At 39.0% G+C, this 12411-nt stretch overlaps 1 protein-coding gene across 21 annotated transcripts in view; it reads right to left on the bottom strand.

The window, feature by feature from the left end:
• The window catches only part of LOC119549532 (heterogeneous nuclear ribonucleoprotein L), a 116195-nt gene that overhangs the window by 101280 nt on the left and 2504 nt on the right, over positions 1-12411 (bottom strand). For 20 of the 21 annotated variants that reach the window (XR_005219418.1, XR_005219417.1, XR_005219419.1 and 17 more), the window contains exon 2: positions 11398-12017. Coding sequence is in view for 18 of the 21 variants with exons in the window: in XM_037857657.1 (XP_037713585.1) it covers positions 11398-11547 (150 nt within the window). In the remaining 3 variants the exon portion in view is untranslated. Of the gene's footprint in view, positions 1-11397; positions 12018-12411 lie in introns of those variants that run through there. The other variant, XM_037857666.1, reaches the window with a different exon arrangement.

Here is a 12411-nt window from a genome sequence, read left to right as displayed (position 1 = left end):
AAATGGTTTAATGACATTAAGCAGGCTTAAGGTAGCGTTTGCCATTTATAAACTTAATTGAAAGCATTTAATTTGCATGAAATAAATTCAATCCAAGTTAAGGTTAGGCTATTTTCAGATTCACTTTACATGTATCTGAATCTGAATTTGTTCATTTTTGATCTCTAATTATTGTCGATACACATTTTCGGCCCCTGAAACTTCATTTCCTGCCCAATTGCAGTTCAAATTTCAGCTGCTCGTACTGCAATCATTAGCGCTTCTCTCTCTTTCCACCTCGTTTTGTATCCATCGGATACAATTGACTAACAACTAACGGCTCGGCAGCAAAGCGAGCATTAAAAGACTGAAAAACAAAGCCCAACCCAGCCCAAGAGCCAAAAAGTGAACCAAAAGATACAAAGGGACAGGGGGACAAAGGGCCAGAGAGCAGGCCACACGTCACTTGACGTTCAAGTTCAATAACCTGGCCAACACACAGTTATGCCCACTCACACCACGACAATTACCAAATAATGTGGCCACATCCACATGCACATGAACCAAAAACGCCGGCAGTAGCAGGCTCACACAAAAAAAAAATGAAATAAAAACTGAAACTGAGTAAAGAAATACCGAAAAATACAAGGGAAAAATAATGAAATTGAAACAAAATATGCGTCGACCGCTTGCTTACATAACAGCAAATAATGTTTAAGCAGCGGTAAAGTAAAGTAAAATAAAGCAAAGCAAACCAAACCGAAAAGGCGAGAAACCGGGAAGAAGTAAGCACAAATAATGACAAACAATAACAACAGCAACGAATAAAAAGCGTTTCCAGAAAAGAGCAAAACGAATTACACTCAAAAAGGGGTAAAGCCAAAGCCCCAAAAAAAAATCCAAAAAATATAAAAATAAAACAAAACCCAAAAGTGTACTTCGATTGAGGCGAGCGCAGATACAGATACCAAGATACAGATACAGCTGGCCCGCCTGCATATAAAGATACATATCCAGCTACTCTTCTCGTTGTTGTTATTATTTTCTTTCCTTCACTTTTTTGTTTGCCTTTAAAAGTTGTGAAATGCTTGGGCGTAAATGGATTTCATAGTGAATGTAGGGCCAGAAAATGAAAGGGAGCAGGTTAAATAAACGCTAAACGGCAGCAAATGGCTTAATAACAATCTGTATGACATGCACATATTTGAATCAATTAGTCAGATCGTTAAATGCAAGCCAAGTGCAAAGTGTATCTGAGAGATTCGCAAGTTGATCATGTGCATGAAAGACGCACTAAACGGATTGAGGCAAGTATAAATGTGCACAGGGAATTCATAGCACTGACTTGATTGTGCAACCGGAATTTTTCAACAAATAAGATAGGTACATGTGTCTTGAAAGATTATGCATTATATTTATAGATCAATTTAACTCTTACTTTAAATATATAACCAGTTATTATTTGCTAGTATGGCTCTTTTGCCAAAGTGAAACTAGAAATGTTTCAAGGATAAAAAGTTAAAATTCTTAGCGCTCTTGAGCTGGAAAAATGTAACATTTTCCCAACATTTTTCGTTTATGCCATATGCGTATATTAACAACGGCTTTCGGATAACTTTACTCCATGGTATTATATAGAAAAAGTTTGTACAAAATATCTATGCCATTGATGCTTACTTGGTTTTCCGTTGCTCCAAACTTTGGTGCTTCAACAATTTAGAATGTATCTAAAACTTGATGTAAAGCCATGCCAAAGTCATAAACAATTATTCAGCACACAAGTTGCACTTGGAGTGCATGTGACTTAAATTTCATTAGTCAGCGCTTATAGTCAAAAGCAAGAACCCAAAAAACTCCAGAACATCAGGAAGCCGGGCCAAAAATCATAATTAAAAAATCAACAGCAAATCAAATTGCCAAGCACACACATTTTTGCAGTCCGCATGGCTTACGGTTCTTGGTTATCCATAAGATACTTTAACGCAACTCTCCGCAACCGAAAGCTCATAATGCGCCCAGGGGAAAAAGTTTTCCTCGTTGATTATGGCGCCTTTTGTTTACTTGCATCACGGTATTTCACTCACGAATTTCATTTCGACATAGGCGAACAAGAACAAAAAAAAAAACGAAATGAAAGAGAGAAACAGAAAAATTACGGCCAAAAGATATTAGAATTCTTTTGGAAAATAAAACAAAACAAAAAGGGAGCAGCCGAGAACGTGGCACGCAATAATCATAATGGCAATAACACAGCAGCAAGAACATGGCAAAATGTTGTAATGACTCAAAGTGAAAATAAACTGTCCCAAAGATGGCAAAAGCGAAGAACTCTGACGCCGGCGGGTGGGAGGCTGGAAAAGGGGGGCGTGGCAGGCAGGGTGCGATGAGCAAAGGCGGCACGGGCAAATGAAAACTAATTGTAGCGTAGCGAATTAGGCAAGACCCAAAGTTGGGGAGAAGGAATTTGGAGAACTACAGCGGCGACGAAGGCGACGAAAGAGCAAAAAAAAGTACATTTCTATGCAAGTCACGGCGTTACCTTCTCATCCCCAAACAAACCCACCTCCCCCTCCCACACACGCACACATTACTACACGGCGAAAATAAGATGATCTTAACTCATAAGATTCAAAATGTTCTTAGCTTACAAAGCTTAAACCAAATATGTGGATGATATACTCTTGCCTCATAGATATACTTGACTTTCACACTAAAATTTCCCTTTGCCTTTATAATTCCCAACTAATTTAAGCAACACGACTAAGACAATCTATTTTTTTTAAATTTATAATGTTTACCGATTCAACTTTACTTTCTTTTCTTTAAAAATCTTTTTTTATAACATTTGAGGATGATATATTCTTGCCTCACACTTAAATTTCCCTCTTTGCCCTTATAATTCCCAACTGGTTTAAGCCACACGACTAAGACAATCTACTTTTCTTAAATTTATAATGTTTACCGATTCAACTTTACTTTCTTTTCTTTAAATACCTATTTTTATAACATTTGTGGATGATATATTCTTGCCTCACACTTAAATTTCCCTCTTTGCCCTTATAATTCCCAACTGGCTTAAGCAACACGACTAAGACAATCTACTTTCTTAATTTATAATGTTTTCCGATTCAACCTTACTTTCTTTTCTTTAAATATCTGTTTCTTATAACATATACGCTATAAATAATATAAACTATAAAGTATTTCCCAAAAGCGATCAAATATTTTTTTCTGTGTACCTAACGCAAGTTTCTAAAGTGCTGCATTACATGGGTCTCTGTTTGGGTTTGGGTTCGGATAGATAGAGACAGCGTGTGCGTGGCATATTGAAAAGCTGTTCCGATGAATAAAAAACAATACGCCACGGTAGGTAATGGCAAAAGAAGAAGAGCTGCGGATTTGAGAACCGTTAGCAGTCGCTCGTAATTGGCATTTAAAAGTATGTCGCATGTCATCGACAAAAGCAGCCGATGATCCATTGATTGTTTGGCTGATGGAAAGTGGGAATAAAGGGTCCCGAAATAAAACTGAATTGAAAAGTAACTTAACTAGATACGCAAGTGTGACTTTGAATAAATAAATGTGACTACTTGCAGCTGACAAAAGTCCCAGAAAGGGTGGCTGAGTGTTACGACTTACGGAGGTGGATGTATAGATAAAATATTTACAAAAGCGTTTAAAAAAGTGATATATTGAAATACATATATTAAAACTGTACAGATTTTCAAGGTTTTTAATGAAATATAGTTTTTATTTTGTTGTACAAGAGGTATTAGTTTGTCCCACACTTAACGTTTGCAACTTAACAAATAATATTTCATTTACTTAACATCATAATTATACCCGTTACTCGTAGAGTAAAAGGGTATACTAGATTCGTCGGAAAGTATGTAACAGGCAGAAGGAAGCGTTTCCGACCCCATAAAGTATATATATTCTTGATCAGGATCACTAGCCGAGTCGATCTAGCCATGTCCGTCTGTCCGTCTGTCCGTCTGTCCGGATGAACGCTGAGATCTTGGAAACTATGAGAGCTAGGCTATTGAGATTTGGCGAAAAGATTCCTGAGCTTTTCTCGCAGCGCAAGTTTGTTTCAGTAGAGTGCCACGCCCACTCTAACGCCCACAAACCGCCCAAAACTGTGGCTTCTACAGTTTTGATGCTAGAGTAAAAATTTAAACTGAAATGTATTGTTCTCATCAATACCTATCGATTGACCCAAAAAAAAGTTTGCCACGCCCACTTTAACGCCCACAAACCGCCCACAAACTTCAAAAAATCGTAAATATGAACGCGGATATCTCGGAAACTATCAAAGATAGAGTATTGGGATTTCATATTTAGATTCCGTAGCCTTGTACGCAGCGCAAGTTTGTTATGCGAATATGCCACGCCCACTCTAACGCCCACAAACCGCCTAAGCCTGTGGCGCCCACAATTTTTATGCTAGATAAAAAATTTTAACTGAAATGTATTGGTCTCGTCAATACCTATCGATTGATCCAAAAAAAAAATTTGCCACGCCTACCCTAACGCCCACAATGCTTAAATCTGTCTTCTGCCGGTAGGTGGCTCATTTAAATCTTGCTTTTCTGCTTGCATATCTCCATTTCCCTTTGGTCCCTTTAGCTGAGTAACGGGTATCTGATAGTCGAGGTACTCGACTATAGCGTTTTTCCTTGTTTCATATAGATTCAAGCAACCCTAATTATCGCCTTGTGAAATAGTTCTACTTAAGAATAATTATCTCTCTAACACCTTATAATTCACACATCTTTTCTAGCACTATTCCAAGCACTTCATTTTATTTTAAAGCATTTCTGTGTTCAGGTTTTCCCCTTAAAACATTGAAACATTGCTAGATGACCTCGTTCAACTGTGTTCCATATTTCCACAAAAAAAAAACGAACAAAAATACCCTCTGCTGCAGCTACTTCTTCTGCCCAATTTCATATCTTCCAGATACAGTTGCAGAATCTGATTCCCCCAAAGACAATGTGTACATACATATATAGTTGTCCACATAAGATGGCAAATGACAATGCGCCATATATCAAATTATATATAAACGTGTACTTAAAAAACTACACTTCCGACCTTCGAGAGAGACCCAGCATGACATCCGGCAAATACACGACTGGCCCCCGGATCCCCCCCCCCTCTACCGTACATCTGGCAGGCAATGTAAGTAAATGACAAAAAGAGAAAAGAACGAAACATAAAGAAAGCAGCGGTAATAGCAGCAGGGGAACCAAAAGTATCTTTTGGCCACGGGAAGAAAAACGAGGGAGAAACATAACAGCGCGATGAAATTGAACTTTTTGCTCGAACTTGTAGCAAAGAAATACTTGCTCCGCTGTTTCTACACGATTCATAATTTGTTGTAATTGGAGTTTAAGTCGACAACCTCATCCATTCAAACCAAAACAAAAAAGAGAAATAAGGAAAAACAAACTTGACAAATTATTTTTAGAATCACTTTGGTGCTGTCTTAGATTATGTATTTTTAATGCCGTGAAATCGCCTTATTACGCTCGAAAGAAAATCCAAAAAGTATAATGACAAGGTGTTAATTTGAAACGCTACTAACAGGCCATCATTTCCATCGCCCGCATCGTCATCATGTCATCATTGTGTGATGTCTTATTTTAGGGGCAATTGTTGATTGCTCAATTCATCGAAGGTTAAGGGAAATAAAAGTCACGTGTTAGACTGCAAATTTAATAGATTTATGGGTCAAATTATATTCATAGCGAACTAATATTCTATGAATACATATTCACAATATTTTTTGGATGTACAGAGTCAATTAATCTACATTAATAATAAATAATGAAATATACTTTTACCACCCTTCATATAAAATGTATTTAATACCAACGTTTATTATTTTTTCCATAAATATGCAGAAGGAACACAATCTACATGTGTAACACTGAAGAAGTGCAACAAAACTTGAAAATTCATGACATTGTGTGAAAGAAAATCAGAACTTTTCAGTGCGAAGCACTTCTACATATTTTCGATCTCTTTAACAATTCATAAACTCATAACGAGTTGTTTTCGAGTGCTGGACAAGACTTTCCTTTCGGATTTGAATTTCTGATGGCTTTGACCGAAATATGAACTACGAAAATTATTATTCACGATGAACACAGCTGTGTGTCTAATTAAGTATTCGTATCATAGAAGGAATTTCATTTCCTATGACCGTAAATTGGGTAAAATGGAGAAAATCAATTGCTCATCGATACGCAAGAACCGACAACTGATTGCAACAATTGGCCATTTCTAATAGTAGTTTCCAATTTTGGCCATGCTGCACAATGATGATGGTCTGGGATAAGGCACTGTCCTTATGTCTATCAAAGATAAATTGCTTGAATTTGACGGCTTTCACCAGCAGATTTCGAGGGAAACTCCAAGAGCTGGGGCTTTGACTGAGACAAGAGAGCTTAGTTAGGTAACCCTCTTCTGTCAGGGAGCCAATTAGTTAGTCAGTGCTATGCATTTTTCCTCTAAAAGGTTATGCGCACAGAGGATGCCAAGGACATTCGCCACTCCACCTTAAAGTCCCTGGCAAACAGCAATTTCAATTAGTTCAATTACACAACTGCAACAGGAGACCGAGTCGAGGGTGTAATACACCCCCTGCCAACCGGGGGCAAACAACCCTTTCCTTTGATGCCACCCCTGTGTGGTACGGTACATCGATGGCAACTTTTTGCAATTAAAACTTGAAACGTGAAAGACAATAAAAATCAATTATCTTTAATAAAAGGCCAGCGAACCCAGCAGCAGCTGGTCAGCAAAAGGTAAAACGATCGCCGAAAAAAAAACAAGGAACACTGAAAAAACGAAAAACCGAAATTGAAGATGAATACCAACCCCGAATTGCCATTGCATTTAATTAAGAACTTGATTCGGGGAAAGGGTTTGTGGAAATGCACTTTGACCGTTGCATCCGTTCCATTAGATGGGCCCCTTTTTGGCAGGTTAAAAATCTAGTCCAGGGGTATGGGTTTTCATTTTGGGGTTGCATGCGGGTTTCTGGCCTCGAGACACGCACCACCAAAAATGCTTACAGATTTTTTTTTCCTTTTTTTTCTGAATACATCATTGGCAACTGGAGTTGAGTGGAGTGGAGTGGAGTTCAGAGGAGTGGCTGCCAAGGATGCATCGTCCGCTGGTCAGACTGCAGTCTGCCTGCTCTATTTATAACTGTCTGGATGGATAGATGGATGGCTGGGAGGATGGGATGGATGTGGATGTGAATGTGGATGGGATGGATGCCGGTCTGGCTGGGCGGGGTCTGGATGCAGAATTTATTTGCCATGACCATGTCGTAGCGAGTGAGTGTGGATTTTGGTTGCTGCAGCATGCGTCACGCTGCCAGACGCATCGGCGGCTGTGAAAGTCGCGTTTTTGGTGACGATGTCGCACAAACCAAACGCATTTTCCCGCTGACCCTTCTGCTCTAAAAGGAGAAAAAGGAAAGGGAAACGTGCGTCTGGGGGAAAAGTGCAAATGACAGACGTGCATGCTGATGCTGATGATTTTATCAGATGCCAGACAAAATTTTGGTGGCACAGCATATTGGATTTTCAGACACGAGTTGGTGTTGCAAAAGCTCATCCCATCAGAAAATTGTTTATTTTTATGATAGGGCAAGATTTTGGTTTTTACTAAATGCAAATTATGTTCTACAAGTTAAATGTATCGTAGGAAGAGATCCACTCTGATTATAATAATATGTGTCTTATGTTAAGAACCACTCTAAAATCATATAACTCTGAATATCATTATTTATTTTATACTTCCATCACCAGAAAAAAACAAAACATCCGTTTCACACTGGAAAATACTGCAAAATCATGATCATAAAAAGTTTGTGTGCAAAATACAAATGAGTATACCACAATTAAGAACTCAAATTGAATTCCATCAAGTTCTTTGATAATAAACATAGCACACGAGTATTTTATATGCAACGTTTTAAATAATTTACTATACTTTCCGGTATTCATTTATTTTAACTAGAAATGTAATCTTTAACTTGCTTCCGAATATTAAATTGCTTTAAAGATACTCGTCAGCATTCTATTAGATTTCCCTTTCGCTGCTTAGGGGGCTTACCCCGTCATTAGTGGGTCAAAAGAGCTCCAAGAGGCGCCTCCACCCCCTCTCCTTGATGGCTGACACATTGCCCGATCTCAAATACACCCCCCCCCCCCTTTCTGAGGGTTCACCCTGCTTTGGCGAAAGGGCAAGAACTAAATCGTTTAACCTGCCACACGACGAGTGGGCCAAAGTTCTTTGGCTTTGCCTCGTTGATGGGATTTAGCGCATCCGCCTACGAGTGCACTTAATCACATGGAAGAGCAACCAACTGGCGGCCTGCTGCTCCTCCGCCTTTTGGGCACGTACGCAGCGCCAAGTTGCGAGTTCCAGAAGATGGGATGGGTTACGGGATGGGATGGGTCCACAGGTAGTAACCAGCAAGACCGTAAACGATGCCAAGTGGCAAGCGACAGGCGACGAGCGACAAACGGCTCCATCCAGTCCGGCGGATTTTACGGAAAAGGACAGACTCTTCAGATGACGAGAAGATGCTGCTTCATGTGCTAATTGCGCTGTCAAGTCAAGTGTGTGCGACGAGCAGCATCAGCAACAGCAGCAGCAGCAACATCAGGACTAGCAACAGCAAACAGCAACAGCAACATCAACAGACCCACAGACGGAAGCAACAGCTCAAAGGCCACCCACAAACAGATATCTACATATATATATATTATATATATCATATCATCCCAATGAGCAGGCCATTAGGCGTTGTTTGAGAGCAGGGATAAGAGAAAAATTGTTGCATACTTTGCGCGGCCGCAAGAAGAGCGTGTTTGGAAAACACGGTTTTGCGCGCTCTCCAAAACTCTCCGGCATTTTCTCATTATCCGCCGGCAACACAACAATAATTTTCCATCAGCCCGCCGAAATTAAGTAATATAGTACGCTGTACTTAAGGATTGTCAGCACCCATCGTCGAATCAATAAACCATCGAACACACAGCCTGTTTATCATGTTCTACGGGCTTTATTGACTGCCTGCCTTCACTGGGATCCAACATTTTTATCGAAACGAGCGACGATAAGCGCCGGCAAGTTGCCAGCAGACAAGAGGCGAGAGTTTCCCAGCCAGCAACTGCCACTGGGCAAAATCGATTTTTCCAGCCCTCGCCAAAAACAAACACAACACGGGCAGCAACAATTGCTGTTGCTGTTGCTGCTGCTGATGTTGCTGTTGCTGCTGCTGATGTTGCTGCCATTGCAATTGCTGCTGCTGCAGGCAACGTGGGTGAGAACACAAGTTCGGGCCGTGGAAAATTGCAATGGTTGCCGACGGCCAGAGAAAGCTGCAAGCTAATTGCAATGCAAACTGCAACGCAGTTGTAAACACCAAAATGTACTCTTAAATATGGCATTATTCGTAAAACGCATTAACAATACATTCGAAAGTACCCCAAAAAATATTACCTCATAAAACTTCTTGAACAAAAAAGCTGATATAAACACATAACAATTAATTTAACCCAAAAAGAGATTATTAAATTTGTTAATTTGAAATTCCATTAAAAAGGGAAAACCATTTTGAATTCTTTATTAGGTACTTAGTAAAAATATTTGAAATCCCAAAAGTGTATAAGCAAAAATGCTAAGTGAAGTTCTTCGTTATCAAGCATTAATGAAATCGTATAGAAAACTTTTACAGAAAACGTGAGGAGAATATAAATATTTGATTTTCCCTCGTTTCGGCATGAAATTTATTTTCTATGAAGTAAATACAACAACCTTTTGTTCTTGGTAAAATAAAACAATCTCGGATGTTCATTTGAAATGGTATACTATCTATGCATTGATTTCCAGGTTCGATTGGCCGCAATATTGAATGGTAAAAAACTAAATCAGCTCGCTCTATTTCCGATAAAACTGTATGATATCGTGGACAGCCTCACAATCGCGACTCCCCGATAAGCTCCATGCAATTCGGCCACTTCAACCCCCAATTCGGAAAACTTTATCAGAATCAGCGCAGCAACTACCACCACCACCACCCCGGACTTATCAGCAAGGCCAGCCGCCCCGAACGCCCAGGGCCACCCATCGAAAAAGTACATGCAAGGGATCAGAAAGCGGGAAAAGGTGGTGATGGCGATTGGGATGGTGATGGCGAGGGCTGATGGAACGGGTGCCGAGTTCAGTGGGCTGGGTGCCCGAAAACACGCAGTAATACGGGAATCGAGTCTGATAAGGGTGGCTAGAGTGGATCACCCACCCAACGAGCTTTGTGGGCTGATGGAGAGGTGGGATCTGCACTGGAAAATATTTATAAGAACTTGACAACTAATTTAAAAAATAGTATTGATGTGATCCTTAGCTACTAGTAACAAGAAACCCCAAGGAGCTAAAGAAGATCAAAGTTAACCTATTATTTTTTAATTTTTATCAGGGTTGTGAACCCCTTCAAACCCAAGTGGTTCCGATATTTTTTGAAAACGAAGCGAATCGTTTACCTAAGCAGCAGCTTATTTTGTAGTTGAACCGGAACCGAACCGAAATTATAATGTATCAAATTCGGATCGGTTCAAAAAAATCCTGTATCGTGATTTTTTTTTTCTTCCTATTGACAAACATCGTTAAAAATTCTGTGTTCGTATTAACATTTTGTGCTTATTGAAGAAAACAAAAAAATTCTGTGTTCGTATTAACATTTTGTGCTTATTGAAGAAAACAAAAATTTTTTTAATATATTTTTTTTATTATATTATATTATACTTGTTTCAATTATTAAAAAGCAATAAATAAATTCACATTATATAATAAGAAAAAAAATGTGTATCTCTGATTGTTTAACTGTTCCAGCATATCGACGAACCGGTTCACAAACAGGAACCTAATCGTTTAAGCTCGAACCCCGAACCGAACCAAAGCCACCATAATATGGATTTGTATAAATTTTTCAAAATCTGTTCTGGTAATTTTCTTCAAAAACTTTAGTCACTAAATTTTAGTGAAAAAAATATCTTATCACAAAAAAATCACAACCAGAGAGGTATTAACTTGTCAAGTTACATTTATACCTAAAAAATTTAACTCGAAAAGTTAATACCTCTCTGGCTGTGATTTTTACTAGAAATAATGACAAGATTTCCTTATAAGCTAATTGAATATTACAATATTTTATTGAATGATTATCAATTCGATTATCAGAACCTTCAAGTTATAACTTTATACACTTGTTAAGACAATCTCCGTAAAAATGCCCATACATTTTTTTTAATAACTGATCAGTTGTCTTTTTAATCTTATCTATTACCGGTTTTGAATTCATTTTTTTAACATCCAATAGTTTGTAGTACTCACCCTAGCATGCATGTGCACATCGTTCTCCCCGGGCTGCTGGACTCCGGTGCGGATCTTTTTGTTCTGCGGCCCCTCGGTGACGACTATGGTGGCCCCCCCTCCGCCGGCGCCGCTGGCGCCACTGCCATTACTAGCGCCGTTGTAGGGCATTGTGGTCGCCGTTGCGAACTGGAGCGAAATCTCGGGGCTGATTAAAGTTTGTTGGTGTAGAATTTTGGCGGATTTTTGAGGCCTGAGCCCAGTGGTTGCGCGAAAGATATATATAAGTTACGTGCGACGAAGCCGCGCGAATTTCGAGATCTAGGGGGGAAAACGCTTTTAAAACGCGCGCGCGATTTCTTGTTTTGTTTTCTTTGTTTCTTGTGGCTTACAACACTCGAATCTCTTGGGCGAGAAATGAGTTGTAAATGTTTACTTTGTAATTGGTGTTGAATGTGGGATGTTTGGGTTGTTGTTTATATGACGGTGTGGCTGTGAACTCTTCTCATTTATTTACTATTCTCGCTTCAACTTCCTTCTTTGGCGCTGTGTAAAACACTTTCAACTTTTTATTGCACTTTTGATTTGCGTGATAAATTTTCCGGTTTCCTCTGAATGTTCTTCTGAGTTGGATTTACCAGCTGCAAGACGAATAAAAAGAGAGAAAACAAGCGGTGAGGTCTTTATTAAAAAAAAAAAAAAAAAAAGCGAATCGAAATGGGGAAAAAGAATTTCGTTGCTCATTACGACGGCAGGAGAAACTTGGGCATTAAATTGCATTTCCAATTTCCTGCTATTCCCAGGATAACACTTAAGCACGATTCGCAGCTTGAATGTGTCGTAAAAATAATTTAAATGTTTTGGGGCAATCAAGGGGAATTAAGTTTATAATTTATTGTCGAAAATAAACCCCTTATCTTAATGGTGCTACAGCCATATTTGGTTTCTGATAAAAGTAGAGATTTTTATCAAAATAAATATATTTTGGGTAGCTATTAAGGAAATATATTTGCAAAATTTAATTTAAAAATTATA

The sequence above is a fragment of the Drosophila subpulchrella genome, chromosome 2R (assembly GCF_014743375.2).
Source record: "Drosophila subpulchrella strain 33 F10 #4 breed RU33 chromosome 2R, RU_Dsub_v1.1 Primary Assembly, whole genome shotgun sequence".
NCBI classification, from domain to species: domain Eukaryota; kingdom Metazoa; phylum Arthropoda; class Insecta; order Diptera; family Drosophilidae; genus Drosophila; species Drosophila subpulchrella.
The sequence above is the reverse complement of the archived record's forward strand: the minus strand, read 5'-3'. Positions and strand labels throughout refer to the sequence as shown.